The sequence below is a fragment of the Podarcis liolepis genome, assembly GCF_965112155.1.
Source record: "Podarcis liolepis genome assembly, chromosome: 17".
In the NCBI taxonomy this organism is placed as follows: domain Eukaryota; kingdom Metazoa; phylum Chordata; class Lepidosauria; order Squamata; family Lacertidae; genus Podarcis; species Podarcis liolepis.
Window position 1 is genome coordinate 9,535,242 of NC_139571.1, and position 24,668 is coordinate 9,559,909.

General features: G+C 44.7%; 1 protein-coding gene across 12 annotated transcripts in view; it reads left to right on the forward strand.

Annotated features, from left to right (window-relative positions):
- The window catches only part of NFIX (nuclear factor I X), a 256,420-nt gene that overhangs the window by 202,352 nt on the left and 29,400 nt on the right, over nt 1–24,668 (forward strand). For 7 of the 12 annotated variants that reach the window (XM_083483095.1, XM_083483089.1, XM_083483085.1 and 4 more), the window contains 5 exons: nt 11,738–11,800; nt 12,262–12,336; nt 14,462–14,582; nt 14,938–15,074; nt 23,054–23,176. In XM_083483095.1, the coding sequence (XP_083339221.1) occupies nt 11,738–11,800; nt 12,262–12,336; nt 14,462–14,582; nt 14,938–15,074; nt 23,054–23,176 (519 nt within the window). The remainder of the gene's footprint in view (nt 1–11,737; nt 11,801–12,261; nt 12,337–14,461; nt 14,583–14,937; nt 15,075–23,053; nt 23,177–24,668) is intronic. The other 5 variants (XM_083483093.1, XM_083483091.1, XM_083483087.1 and 2 more) reach the window with 1 other exon arrangement.

Here is a 24,668-nt window from a genome sequence, read left to right on the forward strand (position 1 = left end):
AGAGCAGCTCTGTACTGGAAAGGGAAAGCGATTTTGTTTGCTCCTTCAGCTCCTCTAAAAGAGTGTTGCCAGGTTGCAACCAGAGATTTCTCCTTTATCATCAAATCTGTTGCTGATCAGGGAAGATTCACTGGCCATAGATTCTTCTGCCCATTTCCCTCCATTACAGCTAAAACAAGCTGGCTTCCAGGTGTGCACCACACAGCAGGTGGGACAAGTGGACAGGATCTGTGGAGAAACAGCTGTTGGGTCTCCCAATTCAGCAGTAGATCTAAACGGGGGTTAGGAAATGCCCAGGCTTAACATAACACTCCAGTTTTAGGGAAGAGATGTTTTCCCCAGCAGCTACTATCGTTCTACCACAAAGATCAGATGATGAGTCAAGGGCCATGAGTCAACAGTCCAAACGCTACCGAGTATAGCTATAGAGTAACTTCTCCTTGACCTGGCGTGATGCTCTCTCTCTGTCAGCTCCCTCAGCCTGACGTTTGAGAAAGCACCTTGTTGGAACAGGAGAACATGTAATAGTATGCTATCTGTACTGTTTCAATGCAAAAAGAGAATTTCTGGACTGCAACCTGGCATCCTTTTCTCAAAATAGCTGCCACCCATCTCTTCCCCACATCTCATTTTTGGAAGAGGTTTTCAAGGAAGGGGCCATTGCCTGTGGACTGGGCAAGATTGTCCCCTCTCCCGCTCCCAGGCTGTAGATTGGGCAGAGAGGAGGCTTGCCAGGCCTGTGAGGGACAGATAAAGAGTTCGGCAAAGTGTTTCGTCTGCTCAGGCAATGGATCTGTTTGTTTGTTCAGCTGCTGCCTCCAGATAAGGATTTGTTCTGCCAGATAAAAGCACCTTTGAGGTTTGGAGATCACAGCCCTTGGGGAAAAGACTAGTACGCCAGTTTGGGGGAGTCGCGGCACACCAGATTGGCAGACAGACAAACCAGCCTATGCACCCGAGAATTGTCTTCTTTCATGTGCATGCAAGATTGGGGGCAAAGGGCAGTTCAGTAATAGGGCAGCTAGAAGACTTTGAGTTGCAGCAACTAATACAGGAACATGGAGAAGCTAGGTGATGAGGAGGACAAGGAAGTGTAAAGCACTTAAGAAGGAAGAGCCCCCACTGCAGCCATTTTTACCACTTCTGACCTACAATTAAATCTTTCCCAAATTATAGAAGGTTTTCACCATAGACAAATTATAAATTATAGGTGGTTATATCTGGTCTGTGACCGTAATAAATCCATTCATTCATTATAGATGGTTTTCACCAACTGATGTTCAGACCCTGTGTTACACGAGTCCCTTTCTATGTCCATCAGAGGCTCCTGATTTGAGATGCAATATTGTTAATATCCGTCAAACAGCTTCCCTTTTCCAATTTACCCTGCGTAATGTGCACACCAGTCTGCATAGTATACTGGATAAGAAAAAAATGGTTCTTCTCCATGGGAGGCAGCATGGCCTTGTCACTAAGAAAGTGGGCTACTGGCTTAGAATTGTATGTCTGTATAAGACATACTCCAACTCTGCCTCAGAGCAATCATTTTGCTCTCCAGAACTATACTCAGGTATAGTCCTCTATTCCTGCCCCACCTTGCAAGGTATATTGCCTGAGTTTAATATTTTGCTTATAACCTTGATTTGTTTTACTTATGGATTGACATTATGGGCAAACCATATTTTGGCCACCTCACCCTAGTTGCTCACCAAACCAAAAAGGCACAAGGCAAAAGCAGCTGGGAAACAAATCAATTTTGGAGAAACAAGCCAGCCTGGGCTCCTTTGAAGGAAGCTGTGATATATTAATTTAATAAATATAAATAGTATTTGATTGTCTATGGGATAACTCATGCATAGCTAGAGTTTGTTAAGCAAAGCATAGGTTAGCATTATGTGCAAATCAGGCCGTTATGAACATGACAGGGAACGTGCCCAAGCCTTAATTAAATCTTCTGAGAACTGCGTCCCATGATATATTTAAAAGATATGTCTGTGGATGGCAGCTGTATCATGTCTAAAGAACTGTCAAAATATACTTGGGTCAGAAAGATCAATACACAATTTGCAGAGTTACTATCAGAATTTCCCCTAGCATGCATTTAAGCACCTTTCCTCTTTGTTGAATAAACAGTGATGTGTAAAACCATGTTGTGCTATCACTCTGAAGGGGAACAAGTAGAAACCCATGATTAAGCTGGCCACAAGATCTTGGTCATTCTTTACATTTTGATATATGGAAGCATATAAGGAAATTATGCACTATGTTGCATTATTGAAATGGTGTTTTAGAGTTTTTTTGCTTTTGTGTGAGCTGCCTTGAGAGAGGGGCCATGCTTCTTGCTCTGAAAGCCCTAAATATATTTCAAATAAATATTTGAATAAATTTCCTTCCAAGATGGATGCACGATTGCATTTCAGTGAGTGGTCCTGAGACTGTATCTTTGTTCTTTAAAATCTGGTGTGAAAAGCTGTCCTCAAGTAAGAATGCTTTCTCACTTTTCTTTTCTCTATATGTCTCATGTATAGAAACAGGCAGACATTTATATTTATAAAATGCCATTCTATGCAAGTCCAATATTGTGGCAAAGTACTGCAAATTACTTTGGCCAACAAGTGTCTAAGATTCATCATGGACTATTCTCACAATTCAAAGGCAAATATTTTTAGCCATTAGCCATTTTAGCCATGTCTTGTATGTTTTATAGGAAACAAAAGTACTCAAGTAGTAGTAGTAGTAGTAGTAGTAGTAATAATAATAATAATAATAATAATAATAATAATAATAATAATAATTTATTTGTACCCCGCCCATCTAGCTGGGTTTCCCCCATCCACTCTGGGCGGCTTCCAACAAAGATTTAAAATACATTAAAATGTCACACATTAAAAACTTCCCTAAACAGGGCTGCTTTCAGATGTCTTCTAAATGTCAGGTAGTTGTTTGACATCTGATGGGAGGGCGTTCCACAGGGTGGGCACCACTACCAAGAAGGCCCTCTGCCTGATTCCCTGTAACTTGGCTTCTTGCAGTGAGGGAACCACCAGAAGGCCTTTGACGCTGGACCTCAGTGTCCGGGCAGAACGATGGGGGTGGAGACGCTCCTTTAGGTATACTGGGCTGAGGCCGTATATGCTGGAAGTGGTGCTTAGAGATCAGTAGCCAATATTTTCCCTACAAAACTAAGGGTTTGCTTTAAAGCAACATGAAATAGTCCAACGATTGCATGTGCCTACTTCCATCCTCCATCTCTGTGAGGCACTAATTCAGTGTGAGCTCTAGTCCAGAGAGGTTATCCATGTGTGCCATTTTGGATTTCGGATATGAAAATGTTTTAAGGTCCTCTTTACTTCAGAAGGGGCTAGGAGTGCTCAGTGTGCCAGAACACTCAGTGCCTAGCATTACGAAACAGCCCTGAGGAGATGGGCAAGCTATGATCTGTAGGATTGTTCATGACGGAAACTTTTCAGTTTTGAGTGGTTGGTAGGGAATAGCAAACAATTGGTAGCATGTTTATCCTTAGCAATAAGGGAAGATGCATATGGGTGATGGTTTGGAATGCGTGAGCAGTTCTTTGATACTTGGATTTTAGCTAAATTTCATCTGCCCAAAGTGAAGGTGCACTTATGGCACTTTCTGCCACAGGTGTTCATTTGCTGCCTTTATATGTTGGGGGAAATGTGGAACTGGAGAAGACGAAATGCAGACATTTGAGAGGGAATTGTCAGTATAGTCTGGAGCTTGTGTGGGCGTGAGGAAGATAATACTTATGATATCTCTTCCTTGTGCACCTCTTACTCATGAGCTAAGAGTTCTTACAGGGTGTTGCAATGAAACTTTGCAACTTTGCCAAGACAGCTAGTCAGTTTGAGAAACTGAGATAGGGTGTTAGGTTTGCAGTATATCAAAGGCCAAACAGATAGGCACCTTGCAACAAGGACACACAACTGCCAATCCCTCTGGCTCTAATGCTGTGGTTCTCTAAAGGCTGTGACAGGCAGCGGCGTAGCGTGGGTTGTCAGCACCCGGGGCAAGGCAAGTAATTTGCGCCCCCTAACCCCTAACCTGCCGCTGCTGCCAGCTTCTTCTTGCTGCTGCCTGGTCTGGTCTGGTGTGGTTCTCTTCCGCGCTCAGCGCTGCGCTGGGCGGCCGCTGCACTGTCCCTCCCCTCGCTCTCTCTCCGCACCGCACGCCTGGCACCCACCCCCTCCACAGTGGGCAGCGACCCAGCGGCTCGGATCGGATTCGCACAGCCAGCACTGCAGTGAGAGAGAGTGAGTGAGCCAGGTAGGGGCAGAGAGCTGCGAGTGCGAGCGCGCCCCCCGATGTTGCGCCCAGTGCGGCCGGCCCCCCCTGCACCCCCCACGCTACGCCACTGGTGACAGGAGAGGAAGGCAAGTGTGCCAGGATGATTCGAGGACAATCAAAGATACATTTAAACATTTAAGTGTAGTAGGATATAGTAGAGTATACCGTAATTTTTTAATTTTAATTTTTTTTAATTTGCAGAATATGTAGCTGCACTGTTTTTTACTTTCTGGATGTCCCATGATCATATTCTAGTGATCTGTGTTATAAATCGAGCACTGCTAGGAGTTGTTTCTTTTTTGTTTTCCAATGTATTTCTTACCAATTAAAAAAATAAATGGTGTGGCACAAGCAAATTTTTATGCTGAAAATGCACAGATAAAACAGTCTGAGAACCACTGTTCCAATGGCTCTTTAAGTGTTAAGCAAAAACTTTCCCTATAACCAGGCCTTTGGCCTTTAACTATCTGTTGCCTTTTAGAAGTTGGTGGGATGTTTTTAATGTCTTTCTCTTTCCTTCTGGTTTTAATGCATCTGTGTGGGGTTTATCGTCCATTTGGTTGTAAGTGTCTTTAGGTTGCCTTGCGCAAGATAAAGTGACTGACAAATTTAATAATTAATAATTATTTTAAAAATGCAGAAAAACCCCCATCTATTATCTAACTGAAGACTTATGTGAGAAACATGTCTGGTTCCTAGAACCTGCTGCTTTCATTCGCTATCTGACTGAAGCAATTAGCGATCATTTTCTAATCTTCTTTATCTGGACAAGGCTAACCTCTTCCAGGAGTTTAGGGTGAAACTGAATCTCTTTCTCTGCCCCCCTAAGGTCAGCTGTTAAGGTCATTTTAGAAGGTGGCGCTGCAGTGCCACTCCTGGCAAAGTAGCAAGCAGGTGGTGATGACCAGGCAAGAGCTCCATGGCAGCATGGCATTCCCTGCCTAGATCAACTCACCTTGCCCAGCACATTGGGCAACTTTTAGGAGTCTCATAATAATAACAGTTTTCTGGGGTGGGGGCTGTCTTACCCAACCTTATTTGGAATATCCTATAGCCACATAATTGATGGCACCATATATTGGTGAGAGCTGTGATTTTTGTCACTGCCATTTGTTGAAGTTGTTTTTAGCATATTTTTCTGATGTTATTATTGTTAGCTGCTTCAAGAGCTATGCTGGGAAGCAGGGTTTTTTCTTTTTCTTTTTTCAGTCAACCTTCCCAAAATAAATAAACAATACATTCTCTCAATCCTATTTTTCTCCTTGTTTCAGAAATAGAACTTCTGATTCCTGATTTCTTCCCTTGTCCTGCTCCCAACATCATCATCATCACTATTATTATTAACATTTATATACCATCCTTCATCCAAAGATGACCACAACATTAAAATACAATATGAAAACACAAATTACACAATAACTTTAATCACTTGGGTTTTTTGCAAATACCTTGAACATTATCTGTCACCTGTTGCACACAGACCACATTTCTTATTTGCACAGAGAAGAGGTTTTTCTTATGTTTGCTGCTGGCTCCGCCTCCTTATTTATGCAACTGGCCCTGCCTCCCAAAGGTGTTGATAGGTTAGCTGGGGTTTGGCGGGACTAGCACAGGGAGGTGGGCCACTCCAACCAGCTAGTGAGTCCCACGTGGCCAGAGGTGCTGTGATTGGTCCTTGCAAAGGGCACCCACAAAGGAAGGTGTGAGCGCTCATTCTTGTGTAGATATCACAGTTTCTGAGACTACCATGCATTGCAGTGCAGGATTGAACACCTAGCCACATTTTAAAGAGGGACAGTAGCCGTGCTTTCCTCTACTGCCCCCACAGCAAGACTCTTCTCCCATCTATTGTGGAGATGATATCTTGCCATTGTCGCTGAGTGAAATTTACTTGTGTGAATATTGAACAATGGCCAAAACAGTGCTTGTGACGGATTTTTTGTGCGATCCCAAGGGAAGGCTGTTCAATCTGTGTTATTGAGGCAACAAACTACGTTGCAATATGCACAGTACATTTCGTTAGATGAAGATGACACCCCACCTAAGAAATTATGATGTCTGAAGCTGACCTGAAGCAGCATGGGTATCTGAAGTGCGTTCTGCCTGCTTCCTTCTTCAAGTTCTCTGCTCTGCTGCCGCAACATTTCTTTAAACTGGAAAGAAAAACAAAATCATGATTTATTAATTCTGAAGCAAACCCCCGGTGCCTCTCTTGCGCGTAGTGTTTAAGAATTTATCTTCTATCTGTCCCTGGGCTAAGCAAAGCCACGCTCCTCCGTCCGATTGCCGGTTGCCTGCTGCCGGCGTTGGGGGAGCAGTCCTAGCCGCCAGCACTAAAATGGCTGCCAAGTTTTAAAATGGCTGCCAGCAGTCGCAAGGCCGAAAGGGAACAGTGTGCCTCGGCCAACTTTGAAAGGGAAGGGAGAAGAGGTGGGGGGAAGAGAGAGAACCAACTCTGAAATATTTCCTTAGTGCTTCCCCAGCTGTTGCAGCGTATGAGGCACATTTCCTGGCTTCTTTTTGCTTTGCTTTGGCTCCGATAGAGGTAAACTTGCAGTGTTGTTGACATAGGTAACCTGAGTTCTGCAGCTAGCCTTGCTGCGCCAAGTCTGGACAGGAAAGGGATGGGCTGGTTAACTCTTTGGAAGTCTTAGCCCTCGTTTGCGTGGTGAGCGCAGGTGGTCTTACAGCACAGGGTTGAGGGGCTCAAAAATTAAGGACAGCAAAACTATTTGAGGTCCTATAAATATTTCCGCTTGTATTTTACCTGCCCAGATACTTCTGTTTCTCTGTCACTTGCTGAATTATCAATAAATCACGATAAACGTTTCTTTCAAGATGCCTAGAAATCTGCTAGGTAGGCCATGCCCACACCACTGTCTGTGGGTACTTGGCAAGATACGAGATGCAAATCAGAGCTTCCATTTAGAGGAAAATAGGGTGGCGCTGTGGTCTAGGGCTTGCCGATCAGAAGATCGGCGGTTCGAATCCCCGCCAGGGGGTGAGCTCCCGTTGCTCGGTCCCTGCTCCTGCCAACTTAACAGTTCCAAAATACGTCAAGTGCAAGTAGATAAATAGATACCACTCCGGTGGGAAGGTAGACAGCGTTTCTGTGCACTGCTCTGGTTCGCCACATGTGGATGAACGCCAACTCCTTCGGCCTATAGAGCAAGATGAGCACCGCAACCCCAGAGTCATCCACAACTGGACTTAACAGTCAGGGGTCCCTTTACCTTTAGGGCATGTTTCTGACCCTCATGGTTAAAGAGAAAGGGGTTTTTTCCTCCTAACCAAGAGGGATATTTTTTTCAATCAGCAGAGGAATGGGTTTGGACACTGGGAGGAAATGAGTCTTTAGCCAACTAGGTCTAGGATTCCTAGTTACCATTTAGCATGGAGTTTCTTTGAGAAGTGTAGAAGAAAAAGAATGCAGGCATGGTCTGCTTCTGCCACCATAGCAAGCTGAAGACAGGATGACTTCCATCTGCGACAATATTCCTTTCAAAGCAGGCGTGACAGGCCCAGGAACTCTATGCTAGATGGCATCTGGAAACTAGGTAGTATTGAAAAAACCCATACACTTCAACTTTGGATTCATTCTGGTTTACATGGATTTGAATCCCCACTCAAACACTAGAGGTGGGTTGAGGGAGTGGAAATAACTTTGGAATACTTTGATAGTTGCTGTGAAACCTGTTTAAAGCTCGTTAAAGTATGGGATCTTGATACTTAGCCATACTTAAAATGTCCACCCCCACCCTCATGTATCTGTGCATCATTTGTACTGTATCTTCTTTCTTAGGTTCATATCTTTGCAAGACGATTTCAAAATTTCTCCATTTCTGTGCACCTAGTAAATCATGTAACTCCTTTTCACTTCACATGCATTATAATTCTATAATTCTTACAGTAGTCCTGTAAGGAAGGTCAGTATTATTATCCTCATATTGCAAAAAGGGGTGCTGAATTAGAGAAAGTAGCTTACCTAATGGAATATACACATTACTTTTGCTCCAGTGCACTCGTACTGCTGCCGCTTGAAGTCAGGTACACATGATGTTAGCCACAATCCGTATCTATTAGTTTCTTGAGAAATACTCTGGCTTGATACGTTTTCCTTCAAACCAGCTTTCATCTAACTTGAAAATGCAAGCTGCAGATAAGGTGGGATGTGTACAGTTCAGGCAGCCATTGTGCATGGGCAGCTGGCAGCTTCCTTGAACAGGATTTTCAGGGGGTTGCGGGTGAGGGGGAACAAAATCAGGCAATGCACATTAGGTGAAGATGTTGCCACCCCCCCCCCTCCCTGGTGTGTACAGCAATGTTCAAATGTGAATTAAACTGCAGCTGGGGTAGGGGGAGCAACCTCACTGCATTTTAAGCCACTAATGTACGAATACTTAGTGAGCTCATGGTAGAAAGAGAGTCAAACCAGGCACTTGCTGAGTTATAGTGCAGTCTTTTAGCTGCTGTAGATTCCAGCTCACCTGGCTGATTAAAAACCACTGATTTGAAGGGCTTTTCTTTTCTTGTCAAGTGCTCTCTCTAGAATTTGGCTTTTCAGTGTGCTCGTGCAATACCTCTGGCACCTAATGACCAGGGTGGACAAACTCTTTTGCTTCCATCCTTGGGGTTCTTTGAGGCTTGAGAGGCATTAGCTGGTAAATGAAACCTTCAGGGAAAGTCGTTCTTAAGTGGTAGTGAGGCCTTGAGGAAAAGTGTGTGTGTGTCTAAAAGGACAAGCCAGTAAATAGCACAGCGATTTGTGGGGACAGAACAATGGAAGCCCTTGAAGCTCTGCAAAGGGAGCAGAAGCTAAAGATCTGCGTGCTCCAGAGGAAGCCCATCACATTCTCTCTGTGTACATATACCCCCATGCCAGCTTCTGATATAATAAGGTGGTGGCTTCCATGTTTGCATGGATGTGATGGGGTGGTCCCACTTATTAAACAGAGTCAGAGTAAACCCAACAGAAAGTTTAGGTCTCACCCAGACTTTACAGCTCAGTTGGAGTAAACGTCAATCGCGCAACACTGCTCAGCCCCAGCTTTCTGAGCACAGGCCAAGCAGAAGTGTGGACAAGCCCTAAGCCCTCAACTCTTATATCCTGAACCTAAATAATCCCTGCCCTGAAACAAGCAAACTCTTAAGATCTTGTTGCACATTATAACAGTGGGTCTTTAAATGAGATCCAGTCACATGGGAAGTGAGGCTTGATGGGCTGCAATTAAATGTGAAAAAATGATTTGCAAATAAGGGTGCTGAACCTTTCCCGCTCCTGCTTATCACCCCCTGATTTGTCCCTCAAGCTGATTTTCTCCATACCTAAGTCAGTTTTGATAGAGGAGCCTAGCTGGAGGGAATCACATCAGGTGATAAACTGCAGGGAGGTAACAAGGAGCAGTGGAGAATTAGCAATCTGTTTGCTTTTTAATTTGGATGCTCCCTCTCTCTCTTCTGTATGAATGGGGCAGACCCACATTTAGTCTGCCACTATTGCATGTGGTTTTGACCTTCGTGCATCATATTCCATCACTTAGGTGCTTCTATGTCTGTTGCTCTATTGACAGTTTAAACCTGGGTTTCCCAAACTTCGGTCTACAGCTGTTCCTGGACTACAATTCCTATCATCCCTGACCACTGGTTCTTCTACTTAGGGATGATAACTATGTGGGGAATAAGCACAGAGCCATCCAGGATCATATGTGTGTGTATATTTTTAAAAAATTAATAGCAGCCATAGGTAAAAGGTAAAGGGACCCCTGACCATTAGGTCCAGTCGCGGATGACTGGGGTAGCAGCACTCATCTCGCGTTATTGGCTGAGGGAGCCAGCGTTTGTCCGCAGACAGCTTCCGGATCATGTGGCCAGCATGACTAAGCTGCTTCTGGCAAACCAGAGCAGCACATGGAAACACCGTTTACCTTCCCGCCAGAGTGGTACCTATTTACCTACTTGCACTTGACGTGCTTTTGAACTGTTAGGTTGGCAGGAGGGACCGAACAATGGGAGCTCACCCTGTTGCGGGGATTCGAACCACCGACCTTCTGATCGGCAAGCCCTAGGCTCTGTGATTTAGACCACAGCGCCACCCTCGTCCCTTAATTGCAGCCATAGGGGGACCAAATTGGATTGGGACTGCAGCACTGGTATGGTATTTGCATGTTTTCCCCCAAGGGGCAAATAGCAGCTTCAGGAAAGGAGATGGAGAATTTAATTAGGAGAATAGAACTGGTGTTGAGGTGTGTGTGGAATTAAACACATGGCAGGAAATGCCATGTACATTTCTGAGCACAATTCAAAGTGTTGGTGCTGACCTTTAAAGCCCTAAATGGCCTTGGCCCAGTATACCTGAAGGAGCGACTCCAACTCCATCTCCATCTCCATCGCTCAGCCCAGACACTGAGGTCCTCCTCTGAGGTTCTTCTGGCAGTTCCCTCACTGCAAGAACTGAGGTTACAGGGAAGCAGGCAGAGGGCCTTCTCAGTAGTGGTGCCTGCCCTGACATCCTTCAGATGTCAAGGAGATAAAGAATTACACAACTTTAAGAAGACATCTAAAAGTTGGTGTTTTATGTTTTAACATATGCTATAAGCCATCCAGAGTGGCTGGGGAAACCCAGACAGATAGGCAGGGTTACTACTACTACTACTACTACTACTACTACTAGGCTGTCCCTGCCTAGGCACAACCACCAACTGTGTTACCAAATTAACCTTCATCCTTCAGATTTTGTAGTGTGCCTGTAGACAAGGAAGAAGGAATGATCTCATAGGTTGTGTCAGGCCAGAGATGCCTGCAGAACAAGAAAAAATGCTTGGCAGAATAGACCCCAGTATTAGGCAGGTGAGGTGGCATGCCTCAGGAAGCAGGTTTGGCAGTGCTATTAAAAGGCAAGCAAACTGCCAGTTATTTAGTTTGTTATAATTTTAGAACCATGACAGGGGTGCAGGGGTGCCATTTGAAATTTTCTGCTTCAGTCACAAAAATACATTCAGCATTTCTGAAACCTAGTAACGAACAAATCCAGATGGCTCCTTTGAGTGAGCAGTGCCATATTCTTCAGCAGTGGGTGAAAATAATCCCGGGTAATCTGGTGAAGGAAGGAGCACAGGTTTCATTCTTGGTAATCTTGTAGGGTTGGAGCATGGAAACAAGAACCCTCTACTTCGTCCTCCTGTCCTGTAGCATCATATCAAAGGGCCTCTCTGATTACGGCAATCAGTTCTTTAAAAACAGCCAGGTCTCCTGGCCATTTCCAGTGAAACATTATTTGTTGCTTAGCTTTTTTGGAGCAGCCTTTCTGTTGGCCACAAAAAGGAGTGAAGTGGTGCAAGATGCCCACACAGCGGGCCTCAGCTATTGCCCGTCATCTTCTGTTCTCTGTTCCAACCATCTCCTGATGTCAGTTTTTGCTTCTGTGTTTCAGAATCCGGACAATCAGACAATTCAAACCAGCAAGGAGATGCGGACATCAAACCACTGCCCAATGGTGAGTGAACTCCTACCCAGGAATCAGATTCCCTGGTCACTTCTCCTGACTATTTGTCTCCTCACACAGAAGCCTTGTATTTCTCCCCTCCCCTCAGATCCCCATTTCTGAGGCCAGGTTGGGGTGGGTGGCAGGTGCTGCTGCGAATCAGAGGTCTTCACCATCTGGTTTGGAATCATTCCCTTCATATTTGAGAAATAAATGTAGCAGATTGAGACCTAAAAGGGGTGCTGAGATTTGATTAATGGATATGGCCAGATCTGAGAGCGGGAGCCTTGGACTCAGATGAGAAGCACTGGAGAAATGGAATTCAGAGTTGACCTAGAAGGGAGATTGCAAACTAGACTCACTTTCTGTCCAACTATGCTATAGCGAGCCACCTCCAGCCTCTTGTTGCTGACCCCTGTTCTCATTCCATTTTGTCCTCATGACCCAGTGTGCCTCTCTTCTTCTCTTTGCAGGGCATTTGACTTTCCAGGACTGTTTTGTGACATCGGGTGTCTGGAATGTTACGGAGCTGGTGAGAGTGTCACAGAGTAAGTCAGAGCAACTGAAACTTCTGGGTTGCTGTGCTGTTCCTAAGGGGATCAGGATTCAGAGAGACCTGTGCGTGTGACCTCTGCAGCAGTAGCCTCATCCTTTCCTCACTTTCTTAGCTTTCAGACTTGTTGCACAGTGTACTGTGACATCTCTGACTATGACTGGGCTGCCTTTCCAAATGGCTCTGTGGTCTTGTTGCTAAGCTAGGCCCATGGAAGCTGGATTTGATGAAGTGAAAGCTTGTGGAGTCAGATTTGAGAAATTGCTAAGATGGACATCCTCCATATTCATGCTCTTTTTAAGGAGTTATGAATGCAAGACTCTTTCTCCTAATCATGGTCTTGCCCTCAGCAGCATCACAACCTCATCCCTTCTCCTACTTAGTGCATTTACATTAGATGCACATTAAAGGAGCAGGGAAGGGAAGCATCCCAATTACATGTTGAAAATAGGGGCTCTTTCCCTTCGCAGGTTTCAACACCTGGAAAGGTTGACATTGTCGCAGAAAGCTTTTGTCTCACTTGCTCTGGATTTCTTGTTCTGTGGGTCCAACATGGATTCTAAGAGTACTTCCCAGCTGAAAGGTTTATTAGTCTCAGGGAACAGAGTGCCAATCGTCACAAAGATAGCAGCTAGTCCAAATGGACAGAGCCAGCCCTACCCTTTAGCAGAGTAATGATTTTATTTTTTTTACCATCATTAAGGTTGCCATTTCAACTTTCTATGTCAGGCACTAGAATGTGTCTGCAAATCGGCTAGCAGGATCAGTACAGGAGGCACAAAATGACAAGAACCAGCAATGGCAGTGCCCAATCCTAGCAAGGGATTCTTTGAGGTTCTTCTCATTCCTATTATTGCTACCCTTTCTAGGGAGGCTGAAGTGTATGTAGGATCATCATAGGACCTCCTTCGCAGCTTTAAATCCAGTTGAGGTAGTTGATCCCAAATATTGCCAGAAATAATATGAGCATTTTGTGACTCTCCTGGTTATTATTATTTTAGGCTATCTTCATTGGTTGCATTAGAAGTCTTTGGTTTGTTCATCGTTTTATGGATGAAATTGGAAAGTTTTAGAAAGCAGGCTTTCAAGTTCTCCCCTTAGCTAGAAGGGAAACAGACACTCCGTTTCCAAGTTACCTAACTAAGTGTTGACTTATTTAGCACCATATAGTGCCAACCCAGTACTGCTCTCTTTGGGCAACAAATTTAGTAACCCAAACCTGCTTACACTTTTATATTTTCTCTTTCCTTGTGTGCCATTATATTTCAATCTGCTGCCTTTCTCTTTGGCAGTTTCCTGCACTCAGTAGCTTCAGCTACTGGTCATGCTACTACAGCCAGGGCTGTAATGTGCATATCTATCAGCAGTGATAGTTTTCTAGAAAAGGAGGCACCAGAACTCACTATGAACGCCTCCGTTGTTCTCTTAGAATGACCGGAACTGAGTTCCAGCAGCCGGAACTGAGTTCCAGCAAGTTCTGGCTGAAAAAAACAAAAACACCTGTCTAGCAAGCCATTTGCTGATTTGACTGCTAAATCTCCTGTTTCCCAAAGCACGGGGAAAGCAACCAATGAAATCCATGCTGTCCGGCTTCCTTGCACTATGGCCCCTTGCTGAAAGCTGTCATACCATGACAGTGTCAGGACTTTTACTGGATGCACATTGCAATAGTTGGTTTGCCTTTCAAGGGTGGAATCAGTTCTAGAGTACAGATGTTGGCATCTTGAAGTTAGCAAACTGCCTGAGCAACACCTCAGCAGAGCACCCTGGCCTGGTTTCCATGTAACAGTTCTGTTAGAGGAAATAGACTGTTTTTGTAATTCCTGATGCTGGAGTCAGCAAATGTCTCTGGTTGTCAAAAACTAATGACTAAGATAACAGCACCGAGAGTTGGAGCTTCTTCAAGCCTGGTAACATCTGCCTTCATTCTGCAGAGCACATGGTGGGAATGTGCTAGTAGCCAAGATTGTCCCTAACTGGCCTTGCCAATATTATACCAAACCACCTTTAATACCTTCATTCAAGAAGATGGCAGCTACTGATTTAGGAAGTCAGTTTGACATTTTGTTTCTCTCTTGATGCCGATCCTCCAGTCTCTGAGTTTTTCTCTCATTCTTCAGCTCCTGTTGCCACAGCGTCTGGTCCAAATTTCTCACTGGCTGACCTCGAGAGTCCCAGTTACTACAACATCAATCAAGTGGCTCTTGGTAGACGGTCAATAACATCTCCACCTTCTAGCAGGTATGTCTCCCCACAACTGTTGCATAATGCAGAAGTCCTGCTGGAGGGCCTCAGCCTTGGAAGCAAATGATGCCTCTTTTACCAGTGTCCTCTCTCAGTCAGCCCCATTGTGAAGGATGCCTGGGCAGGCAGTAGGAGGACTCTCTACTATTGTAAACCAATACTTTCCAAAACCACAGGCCACTGTGGAATAAAAGAAAACAGCTGCTTGCCCTTCCTAGTCTTGATGTCAACTAACCCCTCCAAACAAGAAAGCCCAGGCTCTGGAGGAGGAAGGCCTTCCTCAGCTGGTACCCTATTTCATCACTCAATGGTTGCTTATGGTCTGCCCTTCTGTGGTCTCTTCCCATTGCAGTTCCACCAAGCGGCCCAAGTCGATAGATGACAGCGAGATGGAGAGCCCTGTAGACGACGTGTTCTACCCTGGGACAGGGCGGTCCCCAGCAGCTGGCAGCAGCCAGTCCAGTGGGTGGCCCAACGATGTGGATGCAGGTAGGGGGCACCAACTTTGCACCCCCAGTTCACATAGATCTTGATGGGAAACTAAAGCAGAAGAGACTGGGCTGCCCTCTGGCCTTCATGTACTTAACACTCTTCTTGTACTGTATGGGTTGCACAAATTCCTTTCACAGAAGCAAGGACCTCCTGTTGTAAATTTCGTTCCTCCAACACAGTGGTCACCTTTCTAGATAATGCCTTAGGTTTGTGAGGCAGGATTTAAAAGGAACATAGGCAGATTCTAGTCTCTTCTGACACATATTCCTTGAGGTATTGTAGGCTGCTGTAATTTCTGGTCCTGATACTCAGAGTTTTCCTTTGCATCCCCTGAGACATTTTGCAGAAAGTGCAGGCCAAGTGGTAGCTGTGTTAATGATCTGAAGGAACTATGTTTGGACAGCTACCTGCAGATTCCACAGGCTGGAAAGAACATTTCAGAGGAGCAGAGATATAGTTGCTTACGACAGGCTTGGGGTGTAACTCTTTAATAGACAAATCCTCAATGCAGGATTAGAGGGGAGCCCAGACCTAAAATCAGAGAAATGGGGTGAAATGGGGTGGGGATGAGACACAAGGATAGAATGACAAAAAGAGAACCCAGGACCAGCAAAGCTGTGGCCTGAGACCAAGTGGTACGGATCCAAGCACAGTAGTTCGATGCTAAGACAATGTAAGCCCTGAAACAAGCCTAGGATTCTGGAGCATGGAAAGAAGGGACCAGTGGGACGCTATTCAGTTAAGCATTCTAGCGTGTAGGCACAATAGAGAAAAGAGGTAAATTGCACACATTGAACACAGAGATCTTCACATTTACATGATGTTTGCATAGAGCATGATACAATGTAGTATAGATCTGCAATCCAGAGGATATGATTTCTAAATGTTCCCTGTGTCATGCGTTGTTGGGAGTAAAATGTTTAAGCTCTGATGCCAGAGAAGATGCTAGCTTGTAGACGCCAAGCGGAGGTTGTGAGTGACAGCACGTATTTGTTGGTTGTGTGCATGAGGGGGTCTCTGTGAATAAAGAGGAAGGGGATTAATAAGGAGGGAGGCAGCTTGGGTGCAGGTTTGTGAGAATGGAGAGGATGCTACATGGAGTCTGTTGGGAAGAGGCTTTGCTGAGATGCAGCAGCCTCTGAGGTGAGGCACAGCAACTGTTTGTACTGGGATTGCTTACTCAGTGCTGGGAATCAGCTGCCCTTAGGCTGGAGCATAACAACAATCTGTTTATCCAGGGATTCCTTGTTGCAGGCAGGCTTGGGATTCAGATACTTCAGGGATAGGATGCTGTTGCTGTTGAATTGTTATGTGGAAGCAGAGTTCTCTATTTGGAGACCAAAAGACAAGAAGCAGGATATAATTAAAAACCAAAATGCTTAAACGGATGTGATAGAATGGATGGGAAAAAGGGATGGGGGGATGAGATCAACATCCATAGCCCAGCAGGGGAGCATAGTTCAGCTCATTTGAGAGCCCTTTGTCAATTCCTAGTCTTTCTAACTAAGGGACTTCAGATGCCAGAGCTTGACACGGTCTGCACCTGAGACTTGAGAGAGCTGAATTCAGTTCATGCTAATCAGGAGGTGGTTGCAACGCTTTGTCTGTATCCTGTTTTCTTGACTGACACACAAACCCTTTGCTATCATTTTGAAATAGCAGTTTTCTGACATGACTCGTGTCATTCTCTGGTTAGGGCATTTGTGTGCATGCTTGGTGATATTTTTCTCTGCATTCCCAATGAGATCATTTGCCCATTTTGAAACGTGGAAATAAAAAATGATTGACAAATTCAGACTTCTTTGCAAAGTTGAAATTTGCTTTGGAAGTATCGCCAACGTTCATGACTGTCTGTGGTGAGAGTGACTAGTGTGAGCAGGTTATACCCGCTTCAGTTAGCCAACAAAATTCCTTCCCACGCCAATCATCTCTTCAAATTCCTGTCCAGCAGTTGCAGGGATGATTGTGAATCTGTGACATCCTGGGGGAAAAGAAGGCAATTGGTTTCAGAATAAAACACTTCTTACACTGGCCTTTTCCATTGGTCTTTCTTTCATCCCTTTTATATGTTAGCAATAAAAAATTATCCGACCCCCATTAGGCATCTGCTTATCGGCATTCTTAGCTATTGACAAAGAGACATATATTCTTATGGTACCTGCTACCCACACCTTGCCAGCAATTCAGATGTCTCAGCAGAAAGGGGACCTCCTAGCTGTGTATATTTGAGGAAATGCTCTTGCCTGAAAATTTTATAGGGTATACATTAGATAGCTATGAAGTAGTTTGTGGACATTGCACAATTGCTGCAGGAACTAAGCAACTGTGCATCTTTGGAGAGCTAACTGAAATTACCATAGAGGTTTCCAAGAACAAGAAAGAACACTACCTGGTAAAAATCTATCTACCCCCGCCCCAACCAGCACACTCACACTTGTAGAATTCCTAGCGTTTGACATTGCGAAAAGCATAACTCTGATCCAAAATTGGCCAGCAAATGTTCTATGGAGGGACCAGGAGAGGTCGGAGCTGCAGGTCTACTCCTGCCTAGTAATAGAAAGTGAATGACAGGAGATGCACGTCTTCTTTTGAGAGGGAGCCTTGAAGAAGATGGCCTTTGCTTGGAAACACAAAAACAACAACTGCAAAGACTTAGTGAAATGGGTTGCAAATTCTCAGTGTTTGGCTGCCAGATTTGGAGTCAAGAAGCAATTTACCCTCTGATCCGGGTAGGAAGTATATGGAGCGCTTTTCCATTTGCCTTCCCAGGCAGCATGTGGCACATGTCTTCTTGAGCCAGTTGCTCTCCAAGCACCTTCTGCACTACACCTGCTCTCCGTTTGCAGCGCATTCGATAGGATAGGGTTGTGCAGCGGAACTGTGGGGAGTGAATGTACTTTGCACCTGGGGGCTGCTCTAGATTAGGCTTTTAGTTATGCATTTGTAATCCTGTCACATCATCCTGTGCTGCGCTTAGATGATATGATCCCAAAGGTGTCTCCTCCCCTTTAGAAGCCTCAAGGCTGTGGAACAGGTTGTATTCATATGCATTCCCCCTCTTTCTCTCTCTCCTCTCCCCCCTCCTCCTTTGTCTTGTTGAGTTTTGTTCCCAGCCATCTCAACAAATCGCCAATTAAGCAGCGCAGCTGCAGGGCTTGTGTGAACAGCTGGAGAGACCATCCAGCCGTCTGACAGGGACAGGTGTTCACAGCTGGCTGGCAGCCCCCCTCCCCATCCCTGTGCTCAGGTATCAGGTGTTAGGCAGCTGGCATGAGATAACAGGCTGGGGGCTTTTCTCTCCCAGGCCCCCTTGCCTGCTGCTGAAGTGCCAGATTGTGCTGGATTACAGAAGCAGCAGCAAACATGAAAACCATGGCCCATCTCCCTTAGCGGCAGTATAGCAGCTCCCACCATTCAAAGGGTGTTTCGCCAGTTTGCTTGTCGTACACACATTGGGAGGTTTTTTGTAATTGACAGCCCTGTTTACTGGATGGCTGTAGGCTTCTGGACAGCAAATTCAGGGTCAGCCCACAGCACTACAAGAATAGGCACACCAAGGAAATTAATTAGTGGGTAATTAGTAAGAGATTTGAGGTAAAGTTCTAAGTGCTGAACCTCAACTCTGACACTGCATAGTACTCCGCACCCAAATTTATTTCTCGGTGTTCTAGTCAAAGATGGCTGCAGACACAACAGCTTGTGGTGGTTATTAAGGAGCCACTGGATCAATTGTGGTCTCAGGGCAGAAGCATCAAAGACCAAGCAACAGCCTTTTTTTGGTCTGGGCAATATTCTTTTCCAGTAGGACTTGCAACAAAATGATGCAGCATAGAGTGCTCCAGTTCAGAGTTCTAGCCAGGCAGCCATGCTGTTTTCCAGGATACTGCATTTCCACATACACACTTCTGGTATGTGCCTCCTGCCCCAAACAGTCCTGTAGTCCTTTGTTCAGTCCTCATTGGACTATTCCCCCTTCCTCTGTTTTCAATGGGTTGTTTGTTTGTTTGTTTGTTTGTTTGTTTGTTTGTTTGTTTGTATGTTGTTTCTACTGCCACAGTCTTTGAGATTTCCAGGAGCGTGCTAATATCTGGAGCTCCAGTGGCTGATGCTGTTTTGACTACATAAGGATACACATTCAGAAAACTGGTTCATTATTAGCATACAACAATCGTTCTCAACCCCAATCCCACAGACAACTGGATAATTGCTGGGGGTCTCCGTTAACAGTTAACATATGTTTTGTTTAAGAAAGAATGCACATGCAGAACTTGCATTTTACTAAACTTCTCTGCCCCCATTGACATTGTTATCAAAAACTGCCAGCAGCATATTATGAAATAAACTGGCCCAGGCCAGGCATCTAAGAAATCCCCTTTAACTAGTAATTTTTTACTGGGGGAACAGTATGCTGCACCAGTGTTCCACTGTGAAAATTATGAGCCCTAGGTCAAATCAGCCTCAGTCTCTGTTGTCCGAAAAAGATAAAACAAGTCATGGGCCACATACAGATACTGACTATTTCACCACCTTTCCACAGGGCACCGGTGGTCTGCATACCATCATTTGAGAAACTCTGGTATGTAGGATGTAATTCTGCTAATGCAGTTCCAAAAAGAGAGAAAGCATGAAGTGGCTCTATTCTTTGACTATTATTTGTCTGACTGAAAAAATCACATAAGTCCCACGGCTTGGGGTGGGTGGGGTGGGAATCAGAGACATAATAATAGTTACTAAGAGAAATGAACAAGGAGTATTGTGGCACATGTGTAAAACCTCAGCGCCTAGGACTTGCCGATCGCATGGTCGGCGGTTCGAATCCCCGTGGCGGGGTGAGCTCCCGTCGTTCGGTCCCAGCTCCTGCCCATCTAGCAGTTCGAAAGCACCCTTAAGTGCAAGTAGATAAATAGGTACCGCTTTATATAGCGGGAAGGTAAACGGCATTTCCGTGTGCTGCTCTGGTGCCGGTTCGCCAGAGCAGCTTCGTCACGCTGGCCACGTGACCCGGAAGTGTCTGCGGACAGCGCTGGCTCCCGGCCTCTAGAGTGAGATGAGCGCACAACCCTAGAGTCTGTCAAGACTGGCCCGTACGGGCAGGGGTACCTTTACCTATTGTGGCACCTTAAAGACCAACCAACATATTATGGCAAGCTTTCATGGACTGCAGTTCACTTCATCATATGAAACTGTTGAAGTGGACTGTGGTCCATGAAATCTAATAGCACAATAAATTTGTTAGCTTAAGACACATAGTCCTCTAGGAAAGATAAGCACAAGCTAACATGCCAACCTGTTGGACATGGAATTTGATTCACCGGGAGACTTGTGCTGGTGACAGTGGTATATATTGAAGTAAGACATATTCAAGCTAAAAATAAGACAGTGAGATGATTCTATTCACTGAACAGCTGGCCTTGAGAGGACAGGTAATATATGGAACCTTAAGAGCAGGAGCATTGTGCATGAATGGCCAGTGGAAACATTCTGGATTTTATTGCCCAAACTGCTCAGCATTTTGCTATTGAAATGGCACGTCTCACCCTTTAAATCCAGGCATTTGTGAACCCCAAGTATTTATTTATTTTTAATTGCCTTCTACTCACATGGCTTTCTTAAAACAAGTTTTTAAATAAAAAAATAGATACTAGGGGTTGTCTTTGTCTATTTACATTCTAGTCGCTGAAGTCTTTTCTGAATAGTGTCACCTGCTCATTTGTTTCTTTGTATGCTTGTTTCTGTTGCGTTTCTGTCACTGGCAAACACATTTTTATAGCGGTACCCAGCTATTTAAACAGAGCTACTTAGATTGAGATGTGCATGTGTGTTTGTGGTTGCCACAAGTTCTTACTGGATTTTACTACATGAGCTTTAACTGCTCAGCACTTGTGTGTCCCTGGAAAATATAGAGCCTTTCTTCTCCAACAGCGCCCTACCATTTCAACAATCTCTTCCCATTTTGTCACAGGGGACCAGTTTGTACATCCTTATCAGAATCTGCTCTGTGAGTCAAGTTTGACGGCTAGGTGGGGTTGCCCACTTGTCAATCTCATGCCGTCACATGACTGACAGAGCACCCACCTGTTAAAACCCCTTGCACTTTGCAAATCCACTTTAAAGCCCCCAGTTGTCCCTATTTTCCCATTGCAGAGCTAGTACCAGTTTCAGCTTTAGATCTGGAAAACGGGGCAAAGATTAAAAATCTCATTGCACAGCACCACTCACAACTGGAGCTCCCGACAGCAGCTTTCAGGTTTTAAAAATTAAGATACTGGGAGATCTGACATGGAACTCTTGCATCTCATGTAGTTTGGGCCTTAACTCTTATTAAAAACAAGGGGTACATACTCAATATTTTTTAAAAAATAAAAATCACTAAGCTTGATTCCGGACTAGCCAAAGTACTCTGTGGTTCTCTGAATGTAACCTGCAGTCTGCATATACTTGAGTCCCAGAGGAAGTAGCCTGGACTTGAAGATATAGCCCACAGCCTGTATGTTTTCCTTGTACTGATTTCATGACAGGTTTTTAGCAGGACTTCCCTTGCCCATAATGGTATATCATATTTCTGTGGTAAGCATGTACAAGCGCTGAAAGATCACTTTGAGCTGGGAAGATTCAGGATGTGCCTTCCTGCTCTCTTCCTTTCCACCCAGGACTAGGAGGTCTGCTATGTGGAATGGCAGAGTGGGGAGCCTCGGGCTTCCATGCGTCTTTTTGCTTTGTTTCTAAGGGCCTGCACAGCCACACATGTATCTCCCGAGAGGGAGACAGCCCGTGAGTCTTGGGGTTGAGGACATCAAGGATGGCACTTTGCTCTCTGACTTCCCACCTGTAGCATCCTGTTTCTCACTAAGAGTGGTACAAAGGAGGGCAGCTTGAGTCTGCACATTCCTTGAAAAAACGGCTGATTTAGAAGCATTGTGCATTTCAGTCAGACTATGCAATTGGTTCTGTGTTGTTTTGGAAGGGGGAAATGGTTGAGAGCTCCTGAAAAATACATCAGGATAAGATCACAACGTGTGCAACCAGTGGGGAAACAGCAGGAGTCATTTCTGAAAATTGATCCATTTGGAAAAGATAGATCCCTTGTGAGTTACTAAAACATCCTTGTATTTCTGGGTTTGCAGGCAATTCTCAAACAAATTCTAATAACACCCAAGTGGCAGGTCTGTGGGCATTACTCTCACAGAACTTCAGGGCAAGAGTGAGGCTTCATTTACCTCTGAGCATACCTTCAGAGGAGGAGGTGCAGTTGTCATGCAAATGAGCATTCTGGCAAATTTCATTCCCATTATAAATCTAACTTTAAACCTGCATGGAAATACCCTGAAACAAGGTCTTTCAGAGCACTAATAAACACTCTTCACAGATTAGTTCACATTGCTCAGATTACAGAGTGACACAAGCGAGGTGAACAACCATCTCAGCTGTGCTTGTAGGACAAGGGATAGTTTTGCAGCAATGGGAGGCCAAAGAAGGAAACCAACCCTCTTCGAGAGGAAGGAAAACGTGGTGATCTAGTGGGATCAGCAAGCAAGCAATTCATTTGCTCCCTGGGCTGTCATTCCAGGCTCATTACAGATAGTTAAAGTTTAGCTCTTAGTACATGTTAAGTGCTGTAGAAATAATATATGATGACTATGTCTTTGCATATACCACTTCTGCAACACGTATTGGAATCTGACTGTTTCAGTGGAGTTGTTATACAGTGAGCGGGTAGCTTTTATGAAGGATAGATGTACCATACACGCCAACTGCTTCGTAGACCTGTTCACTGGCAGGCAGAGAGAGACACAAGAAATTCAAAGCAGCCATTGCCCACACACTCTTTCCCATAGACCTGCAACAGCTGAATCCTGGCAAAGGGGGCCTATTCAGACTGTGAGCTGGTCCACAAGAGTGAATGAAAGAGCACGGCTAAATACTAATCCATCTTTCCATCTGTTAAACCATGCACTTTCTCCCTGATTCCTTGCCAGGACCGGCTTCTTTAAAGAAGTCAGGGAAGCTGGATTTCTGCAGTGCCCTGTCCTCCCACACCACCTCCCCGAGAATGGCTTTCACCCATCACCCGCTGCCTGTCCTAGCAGGAGTCAGACCAGGTGAGAACAAAGCCATTTTCTTAGGGGGGGGAATGGGTGGATTGTGGGCAAGGGTGGGGAGGCAAGGGACAGAGCTGTCTCCCTGAAAGGGCATGTCAGAGTTCTCAGTCATGTCGGTTCTGGCAATGGTCTCCTGCTCTCTCTCTCTCTCTCTCTTTCTCTCTCTCTTTCTTTTGTTCTTTCATTTTCTTGCTTTCTCTTTCTGCTGCTGAGGCAGCTTAACACAAGGATTGTATAATGCATCCTGGAAGACGGATCACTTTTGTGGGATGGGGTTTTTACCAAGTTTTCTTGCTCCATTAATCCGGATCGACTTGGGCAACATCGAGTCAAAGATGACCGTAGTGGACTAGATGTTCTGGTTTGACATACAGCAGTTTCGTATGCTTCTATGAGAACCCTATGGAAAAAGAGTGTCCAGAATTAATTGGGTTTAGATTTAAATATCTGGAAAAACACATGTAGAACATCCATTGGGGTGTTAAATATTAAATTCTAACAGACACCACAAAGTAGCACATCAAGGTACACTCAGGTTTGTATGTTGCGTTTCCTCCACCTCACCCCACCCCGCAAATTAGCTTTCTACCCCCAGATTAAAAACAACAACTGCTATGGAGTTGTAAGCCCCACTGAAGGGAAGGTGACTTAGGCAAATTTTCAGTACTTTCTTAGAAATCTATATTTTCAAAGCAAAAATTACTTGCAGTGTATTCTAAGTGTCTGCTTAGAGACTGATTTGCCGCACTAATTTCACGTCCAAAATTTATTTATTTACTTACTTTAGTTATTTATACACCACCCTTCAGTGAAACTTTCCCAGGCTGCCTTTACAATTAAAAATAGAAATACAGTAACGCAACAAAAATTATAAAATGTATGCAGTAAAAATGACAGCAATAACATGCAAAGCAGCAGATGGCAGAGTAGCATAAAGACTGTTCATTGCTAGCATGTGAATGGTCATATATGTAGGAATAACTTTTTTGAATTGTCAAGATCGGAAAACAACCAATTCAGTAGCAGCTCTTGTATGTTTTATGCATTTTAGGAGGGTGCTGTGATTTGTGTTTGAATGGTGGGTTTATGTAATGTAATGTAATGTTTAGTTGTGCCGTAGTGTATGTTGCACAGGACTGTATGTGTGTGTATGTGTGTAGAGAGAGGAAGGTATATCGGAATAGGATGACAGCACCTCTTAGTGTGGTCAGGCAAGGAACAGAGTAAGCAGGTTTAAGTAGACTACCCTGAAGCTGCACACCCAACCCTAAGACATTTTTTAATTGCCTGCCTTTTTACACCTTGGATCTTGCCTTGGATTTCAGGGTTGTTTTGCACAAGGCTCAGTCTTACTGCAAACATACCATCAGTTGTGTGTGAACTCATAAAATGATATGGTGGTAGAACATTACTGTGGTGATGGTCCAACTGCAGCAGTGATATAACCAGATTGATTTCTCTCTTTTCCTCTTCTCTCAGACCCCAGAGGCGC